The sequence below is a fragment of the Coturnix japonica genome, chromosome 8 (genome assembly GCF_054131305.1).
Source record: "Coturnix japonica strain WE chromosome 8, WE-NBRP24, whole genome shotgun sequence".
In the NCBI taxonomy this organism is placed as follows: domain Eukaryota; kingdom Metazoa; phylum Chordata; class Aves; order Galliformes; family Phasianidae; genus Coturnix; species Coturnix japonica.
Genome location: NC_140670.1, coordinates 22,033,394 through 22,056,877, shown reverse-complemented (window position 1 = coordinate 22,056,877; position 23,484 = coordinate 22,033,394). Strand labels below are relative to the sequence as shown.

Sequence of the window (23,484 nt, the reverse complement as noted above, 5' to 3'; positions counted from 1 at the left end):
GGGAAGGGCTGGGAGTCCCAGCCGGGTATTTCCCCGATAGACAAAGCCGTGTTCCTGCTTGGAAGGGCCCTAGAACAGGTTCAGACCTGGGACCCACCCAGTGCCACAGCCCGTGAGCTCAGCTCTCAGCTCCCGCACCCTGCTCTAATGGCAACGACCCCCTGAGCCAGGGGCTGGAGTCTGAAGGACCTTCATCCCAGCAGCCTCACACTGGGATTCTGGGCACTGACCCCACAGCCGGGTTAGGGGCGGGGGATATTGCTCCGGGGATCCGCTGCACGACACGGGCACGCCCCACGCGCGCTCACAGCGCCCCGCCGCGCGTTCCCGCCCCTCCGCGCGTTCCCGGCGCGCGTTCCCGCCGCGGCTTGCGCCCGCCCCCTCCGTGCACAGACCAATCAGATCGCGGGGCCGCGGGGCGGACCCGTGCCTGTCTCTCCCCTTCTCCTTTAGGCGCGGAAGGCCGGTCCCGCCCCCCGCGCTCGTCGCAGCCAATCGTAGCCAGGCATTGTCTCCCCGTCCCTCCCGCCAAGGTGAAGAACCAATGCGAGGCGCGAGTCCTTCATGCGCTGAGCCAATCAGCGAGCGCTCCCAGTACTGCGGCCGCCTCCCGCCCTCGGCTCGCAGGGCTGAGGGTGTCGGGCGGTGCCGCGCAATGGCGGCGGTGCGGCGCGGTGCTCGCAGCCCTCAGCCGCTCCACACAGCACCGGCCGGGCTACAGGCGCCATGACCCGTCCGCTCGGAGCGGGATCGCCATCCCCGAGCCCGCCCGCTACCCGCTCCGAGCGCCATTTTGGGCTGGCAGCAGGCAGGGCCACGGCCCGGGACTGCAGGTACGGCCTGAGGGGGGCAGAGCTCAGTGTGTGTGTGGGGCGGGCGGCGGGACCGGGACTGTGCATGGCCGGGAGCTGGGAGCAACGATGGGAGCCGGAGCGAGGCCTGGGAACGGGAACGGGATGGTGGGGCGGGACCGGAGCTGAGGGTAGGGATGGGACGGATCTAACACGAAAATCAGTGTGAGGGGCCGGGCGCCGTCAGAGCGGGAGGAGATGGCGGCGGGGCTGCAGGGGAACGGGCAGCAACGTGTGCGGTGTGATGAGCGGCACTGAGCTGACAGCACGGGTAGGATGGGGGCAGGAGGAGATCATGGGGGTGCCCCGACACTGGAGGTGCTGCGGCTGGGTCGGAGGGGTGCTGGGCTGGTGGAACAGCCTGTATTGGGGTGGAACTGGGCGACCTTAAAGGACCTTTCCAACCCAATGCGTTCTGTGATCACCGTGTGGCCCTTCCAGCTTGGGATTACACGTGGTTCTGTGGTTCTTCTCTGCCGTGTGTGTGTGACTGCTGGCTCAGGTTGGTCAGGAAGGCGATGGAGTCTTTCTGTTCAGAGAACTTAATAACTCCATCCCAGGTGAGCCCCAGCCGTCCCTTCCACCTCATCTGCCCTGTGCCGGGCAGGCAGCCTGTGTGACAGAAGGGGCTGATGCTGGCTGCTGTTTTCAGCTCGTCATTCAAAATCCATGAGTGTTGTACCTGCCTGTGTGCCCGATGTGCCTCTCACTGCTTGCTGGCAAGCCTCTCTGTAGGCTTCAGCAGTTGGACTGTAAAGTGGAACCTTCAGTTGCTGTTGGTGGTGCCCTCCAGTCTGTGCCTGTTGTAAAACATACATAGAAGTTCTGTTAATAGCACAGACCTGATGAACCTCCCCATGTACTGAAAATCCAAACTGCTGAAGGCTTATAGGGTTTTTCAGAGGCTGCCAGATCGAGGAGCTTTTGCTTCTAGCTGTATGAGGCAAGTGGCAACTGTCCCACACTGTGAGCGGCGCCTTGTTTTGTTTGTTGACACGTATCTTCTGTTTTGATAACCCCGAAGGGTGGAGCTACAAGTTCTGTTCCTCTTCTGTTGCTGCCTGACAGTGAAAGTGAAAGTACATGGTTCGGTTTGGCTGCTTGGGGATATTTAGAAACAAACTTTGATCTAAGAAGAAAACATTGTGTGATAATCCTCTGAAAGAACACTGTGAGGTTCTGTGTATGACTCTGTGTATTCGTTGTCCTTTTTTTGCCATCAGGATGGTGCTTTTCAAGGCTTTTCGAGGTCAACTCATGTATTTTATGTGAAGTTTGGTACGTTTCTGTGCCCGAGGCTGAGTCACGTCACACTGCAGGTTGAAATAAGAGCTGCTGGCATCAGCAGCAAAACGAAAAGCCACAGAACCCCTGTAGAAATAAACTTCAGCTTTTTGCTTTATTCACTGTGTTGACGTTTAGACACTGTTCTCTCAGATGATAATACTTCTCTTTTCTCTTCAGAAACCAGGCTATTACAGAGTTCTTCAAACCGGTTTTAAAGCAAGGTAAATATAAATATCTTCCACTAACAAAATACAAATAAGAACCAAAGTTTGAATTATGGAGGTCTACATAAGAGCGGGCTCTTCCCAAACAGGAGCAGTGGCACAATGACTTCATATTCAAATAAGTCTAAATGAGCACATTTATACTTTTCTTTCTTAAAAACATAACTGAAGAATTAACTTCCTGTTACAGTGAACGTCTGTAAGTAGCAATGTAGTTAGTAGAGTTGTTTTATCACGCTCAAGGTAGGTGGTTATAGCAACAACAGCCACGTCAAAAATCATGCAGTTGTGATTTGATATAAGAGGTAGATTATGTATTACTAACAAACACTAAGTGATCGAGTAAATTCACTTTGGGCTGTGTGGGAGAGGGGTGAAATGCCAAGCAATAAGATACTAAAAGACTTTTCCAAGACTCTTTCCCCTTCCCTCCCCAGTATTGTGGTTGTGAATGATGAATCTTCCCTTTGCTCTTTCAGAGCTCGGCCATAAAGACAGAAGCGTGTTGTGTTCCTCGGACACAGGAAACGTGAAGGATGCAGGGATTGGACTGTCTGTTCTACGCACCGAATGCTTTGAGAAGCAAATGACTCCTGCAAAGAGGGTTAGAAGGAAAAAGATGCCAGACCCGACACCAAAAACAAGTCCTATATTAGATGCCTTCCGGAGAGGAATTGAGAAAAAAGGCAGTGTAAACCTATTAGACAACAATGCGGTGTGCAAGGCACTGGGTTCAGCATGGCCAAGGGTTGTGATTCGGAAACTCTTTGTAACTGCGGCATCTCCCAGGAATATCTTGGCTGAAAAAGATAAAGGTGTCAAGCCTGAGCAGGGAAGAAGTGAGAAGTATCTGGATGTAACAAGAACGCTGCTGTCTTGTGAGAACAGTTGGGAGCAGAAAACTGATTGTATGGATGTAGAAGAGACCAGTTCAGACTCGGACAGATGGGTTTTATCAGAAGCTGATTCTCAGAAAGCCTGTGTTAGAAATAAAGGCAATGCAAGCAGCACGTCTCTGTGTCAGAACTCAGGGCTTCTCTTGAAGCTGCCCTGCACTCCTCCCGACTCCAAGTTTAGGTTAGCATTGGGAACTGTGCACAGAGGAGGAAAGCAGAAGACACACAGAACAAAGCGATCGAAGGCACATCACTTAAAGCCATTTTCAGGAACAAGTGTCTCACATCAGGTGTGTTTAGAAAGGTTACTGATGATTGAAGCCAGTGACCATTGTGTGTGTGCTTTTGTTTTAATGCGGGATGAAATTCTGAGCGCTGCCTTTTGCGCGTGCAACAAAGTGCTTTTTCTTTGTTCCTCTGTAAATATGGGGTCGTGCTTTTGGATGAGCTGATTCGTAATTGTTTCTCAGTAGATGAGAAATTGTGGCTTGAGAAGAAGTAGGCTGATTTAGCTGAAAGCGTGCAAATGCAATGGGATTTGAATGGCCATTATTTTGTAGAGAAGTTGTCTTACTGGAAACGGTGTTGTATTTTCTCATGTTGTAACATAGGGAATGGCCTGGCAGATTTCTGCTGGTAAGAAGCTGTGGTGAATATCTGTTCAGATTTATGAACTTAAGCCACAGTGGTTGGGTAGAGCTGGGAGTAACCATATCAAGTATGTGATATTTTATTACAGATGGAGTTATATTCTCTGTCTTTAAAACATATGCAATGAATGTTTTATCTTCTCCCTCTTTTCTTTTAGGGAAATGGATATTCAAGGAAAATATCACATTCTGGTTCGAGGGAGGCTGCTTCAGGTAGATGCAGTACTACTCTTGTGGAATTAATTAAGCAATCAGGTTCATCGTTTACTGTCTTTATGTTTTCCTATTGCATGTATGTAGTTAAGATAGATTCTCTGGCTTGTGGTATGTATTGTGATAGTAGAGTGCAAGGCAAATGAAGGTGAAAGTTACCTCAGAAAGAGGGTTAGTTTGGTAGCGGGGTTCAGGTGATTGGGACAGTTTGCATACAATTTGATGGATGTCAGTGATAGTGAGAGCTGTTAAAAATACTTTGTGACTCCTTATGGGAAGCAGATCTTATTTTGTGCTGCAGGAGGTAGAAGTCGGTATGTAAAGCTGGTGTGAGTAGAGCCTGAAGTGGCCTGATAAAATGAGTATAAGATCAGAGAAGTGACTTTGCTTCTGAGCGTTATTTTTATACAGAAACATTCCTGTGGTTTGATATGCCAAATTTTACCTTTTTATACTATGTAACACTAACTGAGAATGGCAAAATTATTCTTAGAAAGGATCAGGTCTTCTTCTACTTGCATCACTTGATTTAATGATTGCCAACCAACCACACTGTTGTCACTGGCCCAATCTTGGGTGATCGTTCTTAAAATAAGCTTAAAAAATCCAGGGATAATTTCTTTCTTCTTAAATGTTTTTCACAGATGGCCCATCCCAGCCAAAGCAGAACTCGAAACATGACGTATCATCTTCAAACTCATTGAGAATGTCCCCTGAGAAAGCTGCCAGTGTGTGGAAAAGCCAGTCTGTTCCATTAGTCAGCCATAAATCTCAGATATCTTCTGGGAAGAGAAAACGCACTGTAATGAGTGTGTATGCAAACAGTTCGGATCAGTGCGAAGAAGCAAGTTCCAGTGACCCTGCTTTGAGAAGGTCCTCTGCAACTGGGACAAACGGAAAGTCTGCTTTAATTAAAAACACTGTGCTAAAGTCTCATGGTTCTCCTCACTCAGAGGAACACCTTGACTCAAGCCATGAAAATGAGAGAAATAATTCTTCTTCTGGGGGTTTGTCATCATATTCTGTACAGCTTCTGGATGAAAATAGCCAGGTTTCTGTTATAGACGCTAAAGAGAATCAATTGCAGGTGACCAGCTCACACTTCTCCTTGGACAATTCCTTTCCTTCTCAGGAGGAAAGTGCTGTCTTGCCTTCTCCACACCATGTCAAACAAACAAATACTGTGCTCACGAAAGGTGTGAAATCTCACCTCCAGAATGCTGTGTTCTCTCAGGTAATACCAAAAAGCTGTATGCACAATAGAGCTGATAGTATTCCACCCAGAAACGCTTCTTCAAGAGCGGAAGAAAAGGCTTTAGAAGATGTTTCTGATTTTTGTCCAGTGGAAGGTTCTACAAAGCTCACAGTCTTGGAAAAGAGTGGTAAAAGGGTTCAGCGTTCATTGCCTTTTGAACAAGGGTGTGAGGACAACAACTGTAAAGGAGAGTTAAACGCTGGAAGCCCCTGCACAGAGATGTGCAATATGAATGGCAAATCAAAAAGCAGTTTTGATAGTGAAGATGAGACTTTGGCGCACATTCTAGATGATGATGATGACAATGATGATGATGAAACATTCATACCGCTGCAAGAAATCCTGTCTTCAAGTAGCAGGTCTCAGGCAGAAGCCCTGGGAGTAGATAGTTTGGATGATCTCTTGAAGCGCACCACGGCTCTGACAGATCAGGTACGTGGATTTTAAAGGAAAAAAAAGCACTGTCAGCTCTTACAGCACCTTTCCCAATGACCGTCTTCCTTTGTTCTTAATAACTCAGTTATTTTCCTGCAAGGCTGGTGACTTGGCTTACCTGAGTGTCCTGTGCTGTGCAGTGGAGCGCAGTCAGTGTAAGGGTGACTCTTGCCCTTGAGATGGTTCAGAAATCTGTGTACAGTACTTGGTCTGCCCGCTGTTTGCCTTGAGGTTGGGTTTGGTGGAAGTTGAAGTTTGTCAGGATTTCAACAAGTGGAATGAAATCCTTTCACAAGAGATGAATGAGGAAGTATTTAACTAATGATTTACAGGCTATGGCAAGGAATTGATTCATTTTTTAAAACTTATTCTATTCAATGGCAGCATCGAATAAATTGTGACTCTGCAACTCTATTGTAACGTAGTGGTTTAATTAGCGAAGTCTTGTACTGGGTGTAGCATTCCTGACAAAGCCAATGCAGGTTTGAATGGCTGTATTCAGCTGTGTTTGGCAAGGCTGGAGTTAACTTTCTGCACAGCAGCCTTTGTTGCAGTGTGAGGTGCTTCATGTTTGTAACTAGAAGCTGTTGGTAAGCCATCAGTTATACAGCTGTTGCTTAGCACTACCTGCACAGTGTGAAGGCTTTCTTCTGTTCTCCATGCTGTGGCCCTGAAGTGAATAGGCCAGAAGGGGGAGAGAAGCTGTAGTGGGGCACAGGCAGGGCAGCTGGCTGCAGCTGGGCCAGGGATATGCTGGCACATTGTCATGGGCTGCAATGAACTGAAAGGTGCTGCAGAGCTTCTGGCAGGCAAACATTAAGGCTCTGCTTGGAGACAAGGTAGGTAGCGATTTGCTTTTGGGAGCTGGTTGTGAGTGAGTGCCAGGTGCTTTACTTGTTGATTTGTTTTCCCTTTGCTTGTTTAACTGACATTGTCTACCCCAAGAATGTTCTTGCTTTTGCTCACTGCCCTGTTGCGTGGTGAGGGAGGAGTGAGCAGATCCTGTTGTTTAGCTGCTGACCGGAGGAAACCCACCATGGTTTTATACCACAGGAAAGAAACTTGTTGGCAGAACAGCTGTACTCTTGTCCTACTCATGTCCCATCTATAAATCTCTGAAATGGTTTATTTTGCTGAGTTTCTTTTAAATCGTTTTTCCATAAACAAGTCTTGGGCAGCCATAATTGTTTTATCTGACCTTGCAGTTAATGAAACAAGCAAATTATAGAATGGACTTCGATGGCTACATACGTATTCCACAATCTTAATCGACTGTGGCTTTGTGATTAATGGTTGGGAATGATAAGCAGATACAGCTCAGACCAAGTGTTTGTGGAACGCGTGTGTGATTGCATCGTATGGTGTATCCTCTGTCTGTGTAATTCCTGCCCAGCACAGACAAAACAATTAAGAACTGCCCCAGAATTTCCATGGCTGTGGATTCAGCATGTACTGGCATTTTTATCTTCTTCTGTAAGAAGAGGCGTATGTGCACATTGGAGTATACTCCTGATTTCTCATTGTTCACTTTGCTCGAGTTAAATGGCTGTGAAATAAGGTAAAGGGACTTCGACATTCCCACGTTTTCCCCCAAAGAGATGCAGCTGCTTACATTTGAATCAGATTTCAGTTGTGTTAATGAAAGTTAGTGCTTTAAAGCTTTAAAAAAAAAAAAAATACACTAACTGAAAGTTAGTGTATTAAGTGATTATTTTTTTTTTTATTAGCAGGTTCTTAACAGATTTCTATAGTATTTGGGAAATAGAAAATCCCCAGTGTGAGGGTATCCTCTTATCGGTGTTGTTCCTACAGTGAGTGAGTTGGGAGGAAGAAGCTTTTATCACTGGTGAGGGCTTTCCTGCTTAGGAGGGCCGTATCAGAAGGGTGCTGCCTGTCCAAAGCACTGAGTTGTGTCTATGAAGGATCTGAGATATGTTTTGTCTGCAGCCAGCTGAACAGATTGCTGACTATAGAGAAACAAATCTTGCTGGCAGTTAAGATGTTCTTTGTAGAGGTGCTGGTTTGGGTTGGTTTTTTTTTTTTTTGTGGGTATTTTTGTTTTCTTCCCTGCCTCTGTTTATTGGTTTCCTCATTTGTTTCTGTGTTAGGATTCTCACCTGAAGCTTTCCCTTGTCTTTTGACGTAGGAGATGATTTAACATAGAGTGATATTTTGCACTCCAGGAAATGGTGAAGTAACATGGATGTACTGGATCATTTTTAGGAGTTTCTTGTGCACAGGAATGGGGGATTCCTGGAGTCTCTGTGGATTGCAATGAAGCTGTGCAGTACAAGGCTTCTGATGTGAATGCTGTTCATGAGGGCTTAGCTGCAGGTTGGCTTCAGGGAGAGAAAAGGAGGCTTGCTTTGCTCTTCTGATTCATTGTGAAGCATCATTTCTGAATTAATCACTGTGAGATTTTATCACTACTGAAAGTTGTCAAGGTACTGAGAAACCCAACTATTACTTGTCTGGCTTTTCAGGGTTTCCTTTGAAATTTTACTTTCAGGTAAAGTAATAAAAATTGGAGAGGTTAATAGTGACTAAAGCAGGATGAATCAGTGATGGAGCACCTGGTGGGAAGGCAGGGCCAACCCAGGGGGGCTTAGGTGCAAGCAGTGCTCCTGAGTGACTGGAAAGAGTGGAGCCAGGATCCACCCCTTTTCCAGCCCTCATTTAGGGGTTGGCAGTGGAGGTGAGGGCATCTCTTGCTGGAGATCCCTGCCTACCTGAGGCCTTCCAAAGGTAAGCAGCTCTTTTCCTTCGTTTCTGTATCCGTGGCTGCTGCATTTGGGCTCTTTCTCATTTGCTGTAGCTGAAGACTTTGCCACCCTGCAGTTATCATCCTATTATAGTATTACATCGACTAATAGTGAAACAGTGAGTAGTCTGCGTTATTTTTAAAATGTCTTACTATTCCCTTTGCAGCTTTCTAAGCCTTCTGTTGGTGCCCAGGTGTCATATGTGAACAGCTTGGAACATCTCTTGAAGGAGAAGGAACAATCTAAAAGGTTTGCCGTTTTTAAAGCTGCTTTGAAAAATTTACTGTGTAGCTGTAGATGCAGACTTACCTTGTCTTCCCAAACGTGATGGCATTTGAGTGACAGCAAGTTAAGCTTTGCATCCTAACACTACTGCCATAGGTCTGATAGGACCTACCAGCATGGCTGTACTTGAAAAGTTAAATGGCAGGCTCCCTGCAAGCAGTAGTGAGTGATGTGTGATACATCTGTCTCACAAGAGCTGGACTAAATTCACTGCTGCCTTTGCTGTGGGTCACCTCGCCAGCAAGCGGCTGCTGGTCCAGCATGAAATAAAAGCTTTACGTGGGCTGACTACGTGAGTTTCTTCAAAGTCATTTACAGCTCAGTTTTGTTTTCCAAAGTTTTGTAGGCTGTCAGTTCACAAGCATGTACACAGTTGAGTGGATAAAACTAATGAGTGCTCCAGCAAGAGATCTTCCAGGGAAGGAGTGTAATGTGGTACAGGTACTGAGGGCAGTCACTGGTGGCATGTACTAATAAATGGTTTATCTTAAAGAATGTGTGTGATACACGTTCTAGTAACTGATGCTAAACGCTGGTATGTGTTGCTGTTACTGTTATTTCAGGTTGGATGAACTAGAAAAGCGATTACGTGAAGATGTACAAAGGAAGGAAATTGATTCTTCAGATGGAGAAAGTGAAAATGCTGTGGAGAATGGAGACCTCTCAGAAGAACACAGGTCCTTGCTGTTCCAAAACCAATTAAGTCTAGTTCTTCCCTTTTCTTTCTTAGTCTTTTCCTCAGATCTTTCCCTTGTTCTATCAGCTGTTGTTAATATGTCTGTCATGAACCATTTTTATCATCTTTGGGGGGTTGGGTGGGTTTTCTTAGATGTTGTTGTGCATTAACCCAGCTCAACTTTTATATAAGGCTGATGTGTTCATCATCAGAAAATGACCGTCAGAGACAGCAAATAGCCTCTTGTTCACATTCATAAAAGCAATTTTGGATTTCACAGGGCTTTTATAAAGAGATTCTCAGTAGTAGCTCATGCTATACCTGACTACCATCCTGGAGAGGATGTATTTGATTTATCAATCTCTGGGCAAATCTTCAATCAACATGACCTTGACTTGAGGAATTTCCATTTAATCCCTCAAAATCCTATAGAAGAACTTCTTTCTAGGTAAGAATAACCTCTTTGCTCTGTTGTGTTTACTTGTAGGATTTTCACAAGTGATAGCAGTTCTTAAGGTAAAATAATATTTGCATACAAGTGAACTGTAGGCAAGACTGGCCTTTCTGAGAAAGCTGTGTTCATATTACCTTCTTCTGGATTGAGACCTATCTGTTAATGTGATTTAAAGATCACAGGGTTGTAAGCTTCAAGAAGTATCTTGTAAATCAGTAACCAGAGGAATGAGAATTAAGTGAATCATCCCTTGCAATGATGATTGAATTGCTTAGGCATTTTGAAGCCACCCAGCTGGCACATATTGGCTCTCTGGTTGACAAATGGATGTATCCTAGCCTCCTCATCAGTCAGATAGGTGGATGGTTGCTCAGGAGACATACCTGTCTCAGTAGATACTGAGAATAGGGGAGACTAAATAGGGGTATGTGGGAAATTGGCTGCTGTTAATAGAGTATCATTAGTTCAGCTGCTTAGGGCATGCATCGCTTTATAAGGAAGATTGAAATAGTTTACTGCTAAATCTTACAGATTTTCTGTTATCCCAGCAATTATTTGTGTTCCATCTGTTATTGATGAATCGGGGGGTGGGGAAGTCCTCAACAGTTCTGTGAATCTGCTGCTTCAGTCACTAATGGATTGTTCTCTTCCCCACTCTCTGCCTTACAGTTCTGATGTATCACAGCAGCTCTTTTTGGCTGTTCATGGTTTTCTAAGTTGTTACAGTTGTAGCGTGTGTCCCATTCCAATTCTAAAGTGGCTTTTTCAGGTAAGGACCTGTTTCTGCACCTTGTTCTCCCCAGCTGGGAAAAGATTGCCTTGCACTCCTTATGGGAGCTCTGGTGTTCTTCAAATAAGGTGGAAGTGCAAGGCAGCTCAGTTTGCTCACCAAGCACAAAACTGTCCAGCACCTGGGGGGAAAAATGAGGGGGTTTTACTGGCCTGCTGAAAGGCACCAGGAAGCATGGAATGTATTTCTCAGTTGTATTTTTGTAGTTAGGCATTCATTGTCTTGGCTTAGTATTGAATATGTTCAACTTACTAATGACTGATAAAGGTGGCAGTCAATTCTCAGTTGCCCCCGCTTCTGTTTAAAGATTTCAATTTGATCACAGGTAGAAATAGGTTCCAAAAGGATAGATATATGATACCTCCATTCTCCTACACCTCAATGCGTTCTTATGAGTAGATGGATTCAGCTTGGGATTGTAGCATTCTGATACTGATGATCTGTAATTAAAATATTCTGTTCTCTGTGGTTTGTGTTGCTGAAGAGGGCTTGTTATTTATTTGCTGTTTTGTTGTTTTTATTTTACTAAAGAAAACTGCTGTGCAGCTCAGTATTTGACGTGTAGCTCTCTTTTCTTTTCCTCCACAGATGATGTCTGTTCATCCGAGCTGTTGTGTTTCCACTCAGATTTTAGACAGGTTGATAGAAATAACACTAAACAATGGTGAGTATTGAGGGATGGAGATCTTAGCAACTGAATTAAATCATCTCCCTTCCACTAAATAGAGAACAAAAGCATTGGTTCTGTTCTGTGTTTCTGTTGCTAATGTCTTGGTCTTCAGTGAAGGTGTGTAAGCTTTACCACAAGGTGTCATCCTGGTGTATATTTACCAAGCTGTGCATTTGGTGCAGAGCCTTTTATACTTGCTTCTTTTCGTTTGCAAATGGAATTGACCTGAGGAGGAGCCCAGTTTGATCAGAAGTCCTCTCTGTCTTTTAATGTAAAAGCTTTCATAGCTTAGGGACTACAAGATGGTTTTCACCTGGTAGTACCCAATACTGCATAGTTCACTTTCCAAATCAATGGCAAAAGTAAGAGCTGCGTACGTGCATAGAAACACTTGGAAGAGTCTGCTTCAGCCTATGCTTTTGCTTGTGTGTTCTGCCTGCCTTCATCTGTACTCTTAAAACTTCTTGAGTTCCTTTGTATGTTCTCCATGTCTTTATTTAGATTCATCAGAATCACTACTTCATTTAGGTCTGCCAGTTAACATTGTAGTAATCAAGTTAACTTGAAGCACTTGGTCACATCTATTGAAATTGTTCTATGTATTCTGAATGTCATTGGAAACAGGACTTGTTTGATATGAGAGAGATTGTAGCCTCCTGTATTTGTTGCTTTGGAAGGAGTCACTGAAACTAATCAGAGAGTGTTCAAAGAACTCAGACAGGTCTCAGCAGGTCTCTGTATCTCCCTTGAAATGGGATCAAGTCACCTACAGTTGCTCCTGAGGAGTTTGTTTAACTACATTGCCTACTGTAGAGTCTCTGGAGTGTTCTGAGACATTCTGTTCCATTGCTTAACTAAAGATGCATCTTTTTTTTTTAACTGAGTCAAACATGAAGATCTGAAACTACAATGTCTCAAGTGTTGTTTGTTTAGATTTATGATATATTTTTTGAAGAAATAGCTGGATGCCACACTAAGTGACACGGTCAGAGCTGTCACAGACATGGGTTGATGCTTTATGATCTTATTGGTCTTTCCAGCCTTAATGATTCTACAAAGGTGTTTATTTAGTATAAAATACTGTGTTAGACTACTGTAGCAGCAATTCTTCTGAGATCAGAGCTAGTGGAAAGGAATTAATGCAGACAACTAAACTTAAACTAATATGTCCCATATCTCTTATTTGTAGCCTCCATCAGTGATGACCAATCTAAACTGTGGATCCCTTCACTAGCTGATGTGACAACTGTCTTTGTCAATATGGGTATTGCGCTTAGATCTCTTTTTCCATTGCAACACCTTCAGCCCAACTTTAATGAGCATGATATTTTGTAAGTGTTTTCATTTTTATATCTGTTGCTTAGACCCTTGATGACGCTTTGATGTCTTTTGCTTAGAGTCAGTGTTGTTTGTTGCCCTACAACTTCCTAAGGGGTTCACAAGAGTTGTAGCCTGACTGTAAATAGTGAGTTACAAGTTTAAGGTGTGTGTGTGTTGTAGCTGAGGACAATTGTCATTTGAAGGTGTTTAAAACATGCAGGGTTTTTTCCTTCAGTTTGATGCAGATAAAGCTTTGTGGACATTTAAATTGCTGATTGCTTAAATTAGTGTCTCTTTTATTAGAAGTCAGATGCAAGAAACAGTGAACAAAGAGCAGATGGGAGGATCTGCCAACCCTGTCAGTCCAGCCTTCTCCAGTCTACCAGAAAGCAATCTAATGAATGTGATCAAGGTGAGAAAACGCCACATAGTACACACAGGGTTTTTTATTCTTGCAAGCAAAAACCTTGGTACCTTACTTAAGCTTTGGTCAAGGTTGTTTGAGTAGATAGAATCTTAGCATAGCATCTAGTTTCACTAGATGATCCTCCAGGAGCTGCTTGAGGGGGGAAAAAGTAGAATGCAGGCAATTACTAGGAGATAAGAAAATATGGATACATAAGTGTTACAGTGACGGGTTGTTGCTTGAAGGAAACTTTAATGTGGGGGTGCAAAAGTGAAGTTCTCATTACACTTAATAGAATCTATTTTCAGATTTTAATATTATTTGTCTTTTTGTTAAGTTCTTAGACTTCTGTACAACAGTAATTCAAGACGGATATACAGATGAAGAAATATTGCTGCTACTTCTGTTGCTTTTTAAAATAAGCTTGGAGAAACAACTGAAGCAAGTTTCTTTAATAGATTTCCAGTGCCTTCTCACAAAACTCCTGATAAGTATTAAAGACTGGGGCACAAAGGTAACTTTGGAATTCATTTTGTAGCATTGAGTTTATGAAAATGCAATTTAATTTTCAAGAAGCTTGTTTCAATGTTTTTTTCCCTTTGGCATAGTAGAAAAGCGCTGCTTGAAAATGTAATGAGAACATAGAGAGCTTTCTAGCTCTGTGAGATCTGGGAGGTGGCTGGGCATACTGGGAGGGTGTTTGTCCTATAACATCATCTGCCTGCCCTCTTCTGCACAGCGGCTGTTGTACAGAGCTTGCAGTGATTTGGGTAAATACTGATTATGTCTAAGATGGCTGTTTGAAAGAATGAAGCCAGTGATTGCAGGAAGCTGATCAAACGTCAGCAAAAGCGATCTGATCTCAGCTAGCCTGCTGCAAAATGCTGTTTAGCAGGCTTAGGTACAAATGCAGCACAGGAATATCTTCATGTGCATCATCTCTTGCTAGCCCGGTTCTTGTTAACGTCTGTGCTGCTTATTTTGCTTGGGAGCAGCTGTGTACTTCTTTGCAAATAAAACAAATACCTGCTGTATCCACCACTCAATAATCTGGGGATTTTTTAATTGTTTCTGTCTTTTTAAAGATGCCTGAGCTCTGCCTGGGGGTGAGCGAACTCTCCAGTCAGCACCATAATCTGCTGTGGCTGGTTCAGCTGGTGCCCAGCTGGATAACGCGTGGACGGTAATGACACTCGAACAGCTGATTGTTTTATGTAAACCCAAAGCCTGATAAATGCAGTAGCTGTTACAGAGGTGGTGGTTTGGGGTTGTTTGTTGATTTTTTTTTTTTTAAATACTTCAAAACAAGCAAAAATCCAAAGCACCAAAGAAGTAAAAACAACAACTGAACCAGGTATTTGGGTTTTCTTGTGTGTTTCAGTTGTTATATGTGCAGTTTTTGTTTGGATATTATTTCTTCATCACCTCTTCTGTGAAAAAGGGTTATTTTCCATTTCACAGACTGCAGACTTCCTGGTGCTTTATAGTAGAGAAATGATTGACAGCTTCAGATTCAAACATCTATCACCATTTTTGTCTGAATGACCAAAAATGTTCTTTGGACGATTGATTTTTGTGTCAATCTGTTCTGAGTTCTGTGTGCTTGAAATAAATATTATAGCTTATCTGAGAGATGACAGTGACTTTGCCCCTTGCTTTCAGACTTGGAGGCAAGTATGCAACAATATTTACTTATGCACATGAAAAGCTGCATTAAGGCAAGAGTATTTATGTCTTAATGGACTCCTTTTTAGATTAGTGGCATTCTGTAATGTAGCAGCTCTGAGCACGTTTATGTCTAGGAAAGCCATGCTTAGCTTTGCTATACTTTCAGAAACAGTGTGAATGGGAAATGAATTGTTAAAAACTCATACTTGTTTTTCAGGGAAGTAAGACGACGCCTTAGCCTTGTGATAATTGCAAAGCTTCTTAACATAAAGCATAAGAAGATACCTGACGACTCTGACAAGCAGGTACTCTGTGTGTGTGCGTGTGTAGTTTCCAAGTTTAGAATACATCTATATTATTGTTTGTGCTTCATGTACTTTGTTTAGGTACCATAAGCCTGTTTTCCTGTTTAAGAATGGCCAATCACTGATTTTTTTGTTTAGGTTACTATTGAAAGAATGCTTGCACGTGTGTGACCAGTACATTGTGCACATTAAGTGCAGTATTACTTATGTGCCTAAATGTTCATGTTGAACACTGAAAGAAGAACAGACTTCTTTTCAGTCCTCCTCTTACATATGTATGTGGGGTCACTTTGTTTTTATAGGAGTGATCTGTTGGTGAGACATCATACAAACACTTCAGTTTGTGAATAGCCAAGAATTGCCAAAGCTTCAAAGCTATGATGTTAATTAAAAGTCCCTGTTATAGATGTTCTCATCTTAGGTGGATAATATGGTAGTGGTGCTCTGTTTCACGTTCTCTGCTGCCACTAAAACAATCTCATTTGTAAATTCACGTGTACCTGTAGATGTCTCTTCTGCATCGGTATCTGGTGTACATGAAGCCTTCTAACCTGCTAGAGAAGATGAGAAAGGATGAGCAGCAGAATGTCAGTGAAGAACACACTGAAGAACACATTAATACAGAACTAGAACAGGAGGTATGCAGCCAACAGGACTTCTTTTGCATTTATCTTTTTTATGCCTTCTATAGTTCTGAAAATAAATCTAGAAGAACTTCCCTTCAGCTGAAAATTCAGAGTTGGATTGGTTACTTTAGTCTGCTATGAAATGCATCAGTGAGTATTTTGATCTGGATGTAGATGATGGGAAAATAATGTCAAACATGACTTTAATTTTCAGTAAAAGCCCAGAAAGCTTTGTGGGCCAGCTGGGTAACTTAACACAGCATAATGCTGTTTTTAAATGTTATGATATATGAACGTATTATTTCCAGTTATTTAGGAAAAACATGTCTGTCCTCTTATTTGTCTATTGGAGGGTGCCAGTGAATTCATAACACTGAATTATTAAGGCAGCAAGAATGCTGTATGTTAAGATGGTTTTGGCTGCTACAGCTCTGTTGATTTCTCTACAGGTATATTACCTCATCTACATCCTCCTCCATCTAGTCAGTGAAGCTAGTTTCTTCGAGACCGTAAACTCTGATGAAAGGGTAAGTAACTTCAGTGACTTGGGCTTTAGATTTTAGAAGACTCATCATGTGCTTTTCGTCTGTTGTGGGTGAAACTTCTGCTCTGAGGCAAAGTAAATGCAGAAGGGCTTTTCTCTGCAGTAAATGCAGAGAAAGAAACCTCTGCTTTTTTTGCAAGTTGAATTATGTAAAGAGATAAGGCTGTAGATCAGCAGATGTGTTATCTTTCACAGAATAAACGGAGATCAAATAGATCCTCAGAACTTCAGTGAACCTGTGTGAACTTCTTTAGTAAAGCTGAAGTATTTCAATGTAGAAGAAAACCACTTTGAAAATAACCAGTAAAATATGCTGAAACACGTAACAGCTGCATTGGGATGCGGTCATGTGGCAAGTGGGGGCTAGGACTGGATCTCTCCTGTTCTCTGTAGCAATATTTCCCTTGTGTTTCCCTTAATCAAGACCTGTTTGGCCTTCTGGTAGTCTCGATTCAGATTTCTGCAAGCATTTGCTGTGAGTTCCTTGCTTCACTGTGTTTATGTAAATCTTCTGTCCTGCTGAACACTCCCGGCTCTTAAGAAATGTCATATGATCTCTTGAAGATACTGGTAAAGCATTATGTTTGCTTACATTTTAGTTGTAGAATAGTTTAGGGACTTTTGGAGGTCATCTGATCCAACCACCCTATTCAAGCAGTGCTGTCTGGAACAGGTCTGGCCATGGTGCTAGGCAACAGTTTTTGAGTATCTCCAAGGGGTGAAGGTGCTCAAACTTTCCTGCAACCAGTTTGAGTACTCAGCCACCTTCACAGTTAAGTGTTTTCTCATGTTGAAATGCAACCTCCTGTGTTTCAGTTTGTGCCTCATTGCCTCCCGTCATGGGAACCTCAATTTTAAAACAACAAAAAAAGCCCCACTGGCTCAATCCTCTTTGCAGCCTCCCATCAGATGTTTTTAGACATTGATAAGATCACCCTGAACATTCTTGTTAGGCTGAAAAGTCCCAACTCCCTTGGCTTTTTCTCATGGGAGAGGTGCTGCAGTCCCTTAAATGCCTTGGTGGCCCTTCATTGTACTCCCTGCAGTGTCACTATGTCTGTGTTGACTGGGCACCACACTGCAGATGCAGGGAGGAAAGGATCAGCTCTCAGCCTGCTGGCTGATGTCCTGCTGGTGGTTGAAGTCCCATCTTAAGACCAGAGCTTGTGAATGTGAAGCTGCTCTTCTGTCTGTAGAGGGCCTCATCTGCTTGTTCTTCACATGTAGGTGGCCTGCAGCAGGTACTGCTGTAATGTCACCTTTACCTGTTCTCTTTAATTCTAGGCCATAAGATCTCAGTGGGGTGTTTGACCATCCTCAGGCAGCTGCATTTACTCATAGAGGGCAACACACCCTTGTCATCTTCCTGCCTCCCCCTGAAGGGCTTAGGGCTTAAGTTTCCTACTCAATTGCAAAAGCATGATCACATGCTGTAATATGAAGCCAAAGCATCTTTAGTATAGAAAATACTTCTATTGCAGTGACCTGAGATTTGTTCTTTCTAACCGTCTTCCTGAAGATTTATGGGGATTCTGAATTCAATTAGAAAACAAAACATTAAAAAAACAAACAAACAACAAAACAAACAAGAAACCCTGCAGCCATATACACAAAACCACTCGTATCTCTGAATTTCTTGATGAAGAAATAGTTTCTTCTTGAATATGTGATGTGAGATTGGGGTGGCATTGGATAGTAGCTAGATATCTCGGAGGTTAGACATCTGTTGGATGGGGTGAGTTGTCATTGAGGCACCTGAAAACATTTAAGTGGAATTGTATAGTGTTTTGCTTGGAGAGTGCAGCCTCCTTACAGCAGGATAGTGAGAGATTAAGAGCAGGGATTTTAGCATGAAATCCACACAGTGTAGGAGATCTTGGAGCTGTTATTGGGGATTGTGGAGTTGCAAAACAGTGTTGTTAAAGCCATCAGAAGTATAAAGAGAAGTAAAAGGATCAGTGCATAAACCCTGTGTGTGTTTTACCTGCTCAGTTAATTCTGATGGACTGTGAAAGGAAATTACCTGAATCATGGTTACTAAAGAGGTTATTTAAACTAGTAGAACTTTTAAGCCAGATGCATAACAACAGCTGATACAGGATCTTGTAATCCCTTTTTCTTTCTTTTTCCTTACTTCCTAGTTTAAAGAAAACTTCAGTTTATAGCACATGCTTCTTTTTTTACATTGAAATAAATATTTGAAGTAGGTATTTTAGTTTCAACATTTAAACAGCTGTACATTTCTTATCTTTATTTAGCAACACTTACTGAAGCTTTGTGGTACCTTAGATAAGCACATAAAATGTGATATTAGGGAAGATGCAAGGCTGTTCTATCGAACAAAGGTAAGACACCTTTTCTCATTACTTTCATTTGGTCTTTTCTAATGTTGTTCCCTCATCTCAACTGTGCAAGCTCTAAGACTTCCTCACATATTTACTTTTCCTGGTCTGTCTGTACACATAAGTGCTGATCTGTTTTAATGCACTGAAAATACTCTTTGGTGACAACAAGAAGATGTGAGCTTGTCTTCCTTTTAGGAAGGCATCTCAACTTTGAGACCAACAGAGTTGCTCCTTTTCTCTCCCCTGACAACCTCTGATAACTGACAGGAATCAGTCTTGCACTTCCAGGTGTGGAGGCAAAGCTGGATTCAGGGGCAGAAGAAATTGGGCTGTTTTGTGTCCCCCTTTATTTTCAAAATAATGACATAGTTAAATTAGTTGTTAAAATGTTGTGTGCTTATACCCACACTGTATGTGGTGTAGCATCAAGCTTGGCTAATTGCCTTTCATTTGCTTTGTGGTGTGTAGTTTGCTAATGGTAGTCCTAACTTTGTGACTTTCATGCTCTGCATGCTGTCATAGCAAGCTGAATCTGATCTCAGCTTTGAAAATTGCCTTCTTTAGCCTTACGTCAGACATTTGCAGCTGTGTATTCATAACTCTCAAGGAGGCTGAGGGTTTTTATTCAGCCAGATGGGTTAGAGCAAGGATCCTTTCAACAAGTTAATGAATCTTGCCTTGAATCTCGGATCCCTGCCTATTCTGTTTCTGTTATCCAGGCACTGGGAGAGGATAACCTTGCTCTGTTTCTCCCTGCTGCTATTTCTGTTTTTTCATTGTAGTACTGCAGTAGCTATCAGAATACACCACTGTGCTGAGTTTTACATTGAACACAGAGCAAATTTCAGCTCTTGTAGCTCTTGTATTTCACACCTGCTTGTGTTTGGCTCTAAGGAAAAAACAACAGTTTTTTGTATAAGGAATTCATTTGGGGATCGCAATCCTTGGCTTCTGTGATTGCATTGGCAGGCACCTTTTCTAGTTAGAAACAAGACCCGTGTCACAAACCTAACTTAACAGCAGCTGGGATGGGTTTTTGGAGGCCAGAGGCTTGTGTGGTGATTCCAGGTACTTAACAGGGGAGATCACATGTTTGTGAAGGTACCTGAGCTGGGGGTCTCCTTGGAGTTGAGGTGGTGATGCTGTCTGCCTGCTGTCAGACTGTTCCCTCCCGGAGAGCCTCGAGTGTTGGGTTTCTGTTTTGCGTGGTGGTGGTGACTCTAATTTTTGACTTATTTTAAACGGCTAAACTAAGCAATCTGAATTTACAGGTAAAAGATTTAGTTGCTAGGATATATGGCAGATGGCAAGATCTGATACAAAACAGTCGGCTTACTCAGGTAACGTAATGAAACATTTTTATGTTCATATTCTTCAGTTATAATTCTGGCTTTGCTGGCTTTTGGTAAAACAGAGATATCACTTTTATCCTCAGAAGTGCTGTTCTCATAAATGGTTTACATAACACCTGAAGTGTGAATACTGAGTCAAGTTGCAGGGCCTGTCTCTGATTACAGTCATTAGCAGATGCTTCAGAAGGGACTTTTGAGTGGGGCAGGAATGCAGCGAGGCACTTCCTGCTATTGTCTGGCAGTTTGACTTGGAGGCTACTCCAGTCCAGTGCTCCAAGCACATCTGTTCAGCAGCTCTTGATGAACACAGCCCCTCCAATATAATTCTGTGAGATGATGGGGATCACTCTTCAAAACCCTTTAATATTTTGTAATACAGTGAATTTCTAACAGGAAGTTTAAATTACGTGTATACCCTCAGTACTGATTTCAATTAAAAACTGTGTAATGAAACATTTGTCTCTAAAGCATTTTGATCAGTCGAAGCAGTATTCAAAAGAAGGCATCACCTGTTGTATCCAAGGTTTCCTGCTACAGGAAGCAAGGTGAATTAGGTGGCAGATGTGGTTGCAGGGGTTATTTAGCAGATGATGAAAGCTGGTAACAATGCAACTGTTATAGAGATATTTGGGTTTGATTCACATATGGGGAAACCTCCAAGTGTTTACAAATAACATTGTAGGGACTTGCAAACTGATGCGGGGTTCTCATGCTAAGCAGTTGCCTGCTCTTCTCACTTCAGTGTCTGGTGGTTTGTTTTGAGTTTCCTATTTTGTTTCTGCTCTTCAGGGAAAGCTGCATGACTTCTGGGAGCCACATTCGTGACATCTCACCTAGATCAGGGGAATAACAAAAGGAAATAGCTGAAACCAAGGGATGTGTCGAAGGAGCAGCGCTTCACCTTGATCAGAAGGCAAGAGTTTACTGGTCGCCTGAATTAGAACCTCCGCTTGGTTCAAGCAGATATGAAAAACACGGTGATCCAATGTGATTGGCATTGCTTTTAATATGAATGTGGTACTTTCTGAAAGTGGGTGAACTGAAGCAGCAGCTGTTTCTATAGCTCTGTCTGCATTGCATTTTATCACACTGAAAGTTGAAGGAAGTTTTCTTATTTCCATTGTCAATCGTGACGTGTCTTTGGAAAATGCGTGTGTCGGTTTTCTTGCCAGCACACACCTATGTAAGTATTGCTTTGAGATAGCTGGGAAAGAACTGCCCTGTGATAGGAAATATGAGGCTAGAAACAGTATTAGACCTTCTCTGTTGTAAGCAGGTGAGGAAGTGTTTCACTATCGATCTGAATAACAGCTGCCCACACACGTTGAGCTGCAAAGCAAGATTAATGGGCATGACCGTCCAGTGTCTCTAAATAATAAAATATGGCAGTGACGTGCACGAGTGATGGGGGTGTTGTGTTCTCTTGAGGGTGGAGACAGCTGGAGAGGCTGTGCCCATGTAGTCTAAGTGGATGCTGCTTTGCTCTCATGTCTTCTAACAAATAAGAAAGCAGAACTTACTGCACATAACAAAACAGCATTCACTGTTACTGCGGTGCATTTGTTTGGACTTCCTCACCTTTGGGCACTATTTATGCAGTGAATGTGACTGCACAGGAAGTGCCATCATTTAAATGGTGCACTGTGTTTTGTCTGTGGTAGGTGTGAACAGGAAGTTAAAGTGTTGGGTAGAATACCAAGTGGAAAGCACAGGTTTTTAATACTATTACATGTGCGTTTTAGAGTATTATTTCCTTTTAATCTTTGTAGAACGGCCTGTCTTATCTTGTACAGTGAACTTCCTACAACTCGACGGGAATGTAAAATAAGATTAAAATTAAAGTTAAATCTTAAGTCTGCATGTTGTGTGTAAAGGAGCTGCTCGAGGTGGGACCCTGCCTCCAGGGAGGGCATTTTGGTGGCGATTCCCATTCGGTGTTTTGTCTTTCCTTTCAAATGTGTGGGGCTTAGGCGAAGTCTGCAGCATCTCCGTACCCTTCCCAGGGTTGCTCTTAACTTCTCTTAGTCCCACCAAGTGCTGCGTCCATCCTTACCCGAGGGCACAAAGAAGTCCCTTTTTTAATCCTTGTGTTCCAGCGTGTAGTTTCAGAACTGGTCGAATCTACCTCAAAGGAAATCTTTGTTTGACAACAGGACTGTCTTAGGCTGAAAACAGAAGTGATGTGGTGATGTACAGGTACGCCAATGCCATTCTCTGCCCATCGTTCCCTGTGTGACGACCTTCCCTCTGGTAGCAGTTGCTTCCTGTGTTGACTATGTTGTACGTGATTTTATTAATGTTTTTATCGCTTTCTCACTGACGTTGTATACAGTTTGTAAAAGTACAGACCAAGTTCACTTTAATGTGTATATATTTTCTTATCGTGTGTGTAAAATTGAATCTGTGGTCCTGTATATTTTGGAGAAGGAAGGGGGTGAGGTTTAGATCCGTGTCTTTCTTTGTTCCTTGTATTGCAGTTTGGAGCACCTTGAAAGTGCTGGGGATTTTTCTTTTTTTTCTGTACTAAATAACAACTTTGATATTTACTTTTATTTAATAGACCAAGGAGAAAATAAAACCCACCTTTTCTAATGCAGCATCTCTGTGCAGAGTCAGCACATCAACCTCTGTGCAAGGAAATGGCTGCAGGTCCCACCCGGGCCTTCCTGCAGCGTGTAGTTTCACAGCTGATTCGCTTACTATAAATGGAGAAAGTCCTGAAGCAATTCTTAGCTCTGCCAGTTCTGTGTTTTCATGCTCGATGCCTGTGTATACATTCTGGTGTTTTGCCTCTCTCCCCCTCCCTCTTTGTCTGGACTCCCTTCCATCTGGCTGTAGCTGAGCACCAATCCCCCCTGCCTTGCTCCACCTGGACCTTGGTTGAACTGGAGCTCATCCAGCCCCTGCAGAGGTGAAACCAAAGCATCACTGCAGTGTCTTACAAGGGGCTGCTGAGCTGGGTGCTGCCCTGGGACCCGAGGAATGGCCCAGCAAACCTGCAGCCATCTTGTTTCACCCTCTCACTCACTGGCCCCCAGCCACAAGTTACGTGCATTGCAAAAGGCTGTTTGCACACTACACGTCTTAACTGCTTCGGTTGTTTTCAGATAAGCGTTTTTGCACTGAGGTTTATCTTTTTGATATGGTGTTGGTTGTATTAAGAATCATGTTATCTCGTTTCATGGGCAATTAGGTGTACTTTATTGCAGTAATCACAGACAAAAAGAATTAAAAGTGGGCTATAAAATAGACATTTGTGGCTTTGCTTTTTTCTTCCTTTCCCCCCCCAGCCCCCCCCAACGAGCCTCTCTATGGCTTTAAAAATAAGAAAAAGCTTGTTTTGAAGTTGAAGAAACCTGTCAGCAAAGCCGTAGGCACATCTCACCTCCTCCCAGTCCTGTGTGATACTGGGTAATGGAGGGGGGTTCAGAAATGCTGTACAGAACCCAGTTAAGGGGCTGCAGGAGGTC

General features: G+C 43.1%; 1 protein-coding gene across 1 annotated transcript; it reads left to right on the top strand.

The window, feature by feature from the left end:
- The first annotated feature begins 625 nt into the window (after nt 1–625).
- SLF2 (SMC5/6 complex localization factor 2) lies at nt 626–23,265 on the top strand. The gene is made up of 20 exons (XM_015867056.3): nt 626–833; nt 2,316–2,359; nt 2,842–3,548; nt 4,067–4,121; nt 4,766–5,808; nt 8,740–8,822; nt 9,422–9,535; nt 9,815–9,982; nt 10,658–10,757; nt 11,367–11,442; nt 12,638–12,779; nt 13,072–13,180; nt 13,512–13,688; nt 14,260–14,357; nt 15,060–15,147; nt 15,654–15,785; nt 16,223–16,300; nt 18,576–18,662; nt 19,934–20,002; nt 20,804–23,265. The coding sequence occupies exons 1-20, from the start codon at nt 727–729 to the stop codon at nt 20,837–20,839; spliced, it is 3,513 nt and encodes a 1,170-aa protein (XP_015722542.2). The 5' UTR covers nt 626–726; the 3' UTR covers nt 20,840–23,265.
- Nucleotides 23,266–23,484: the final 219 nt, after the last annotated feature.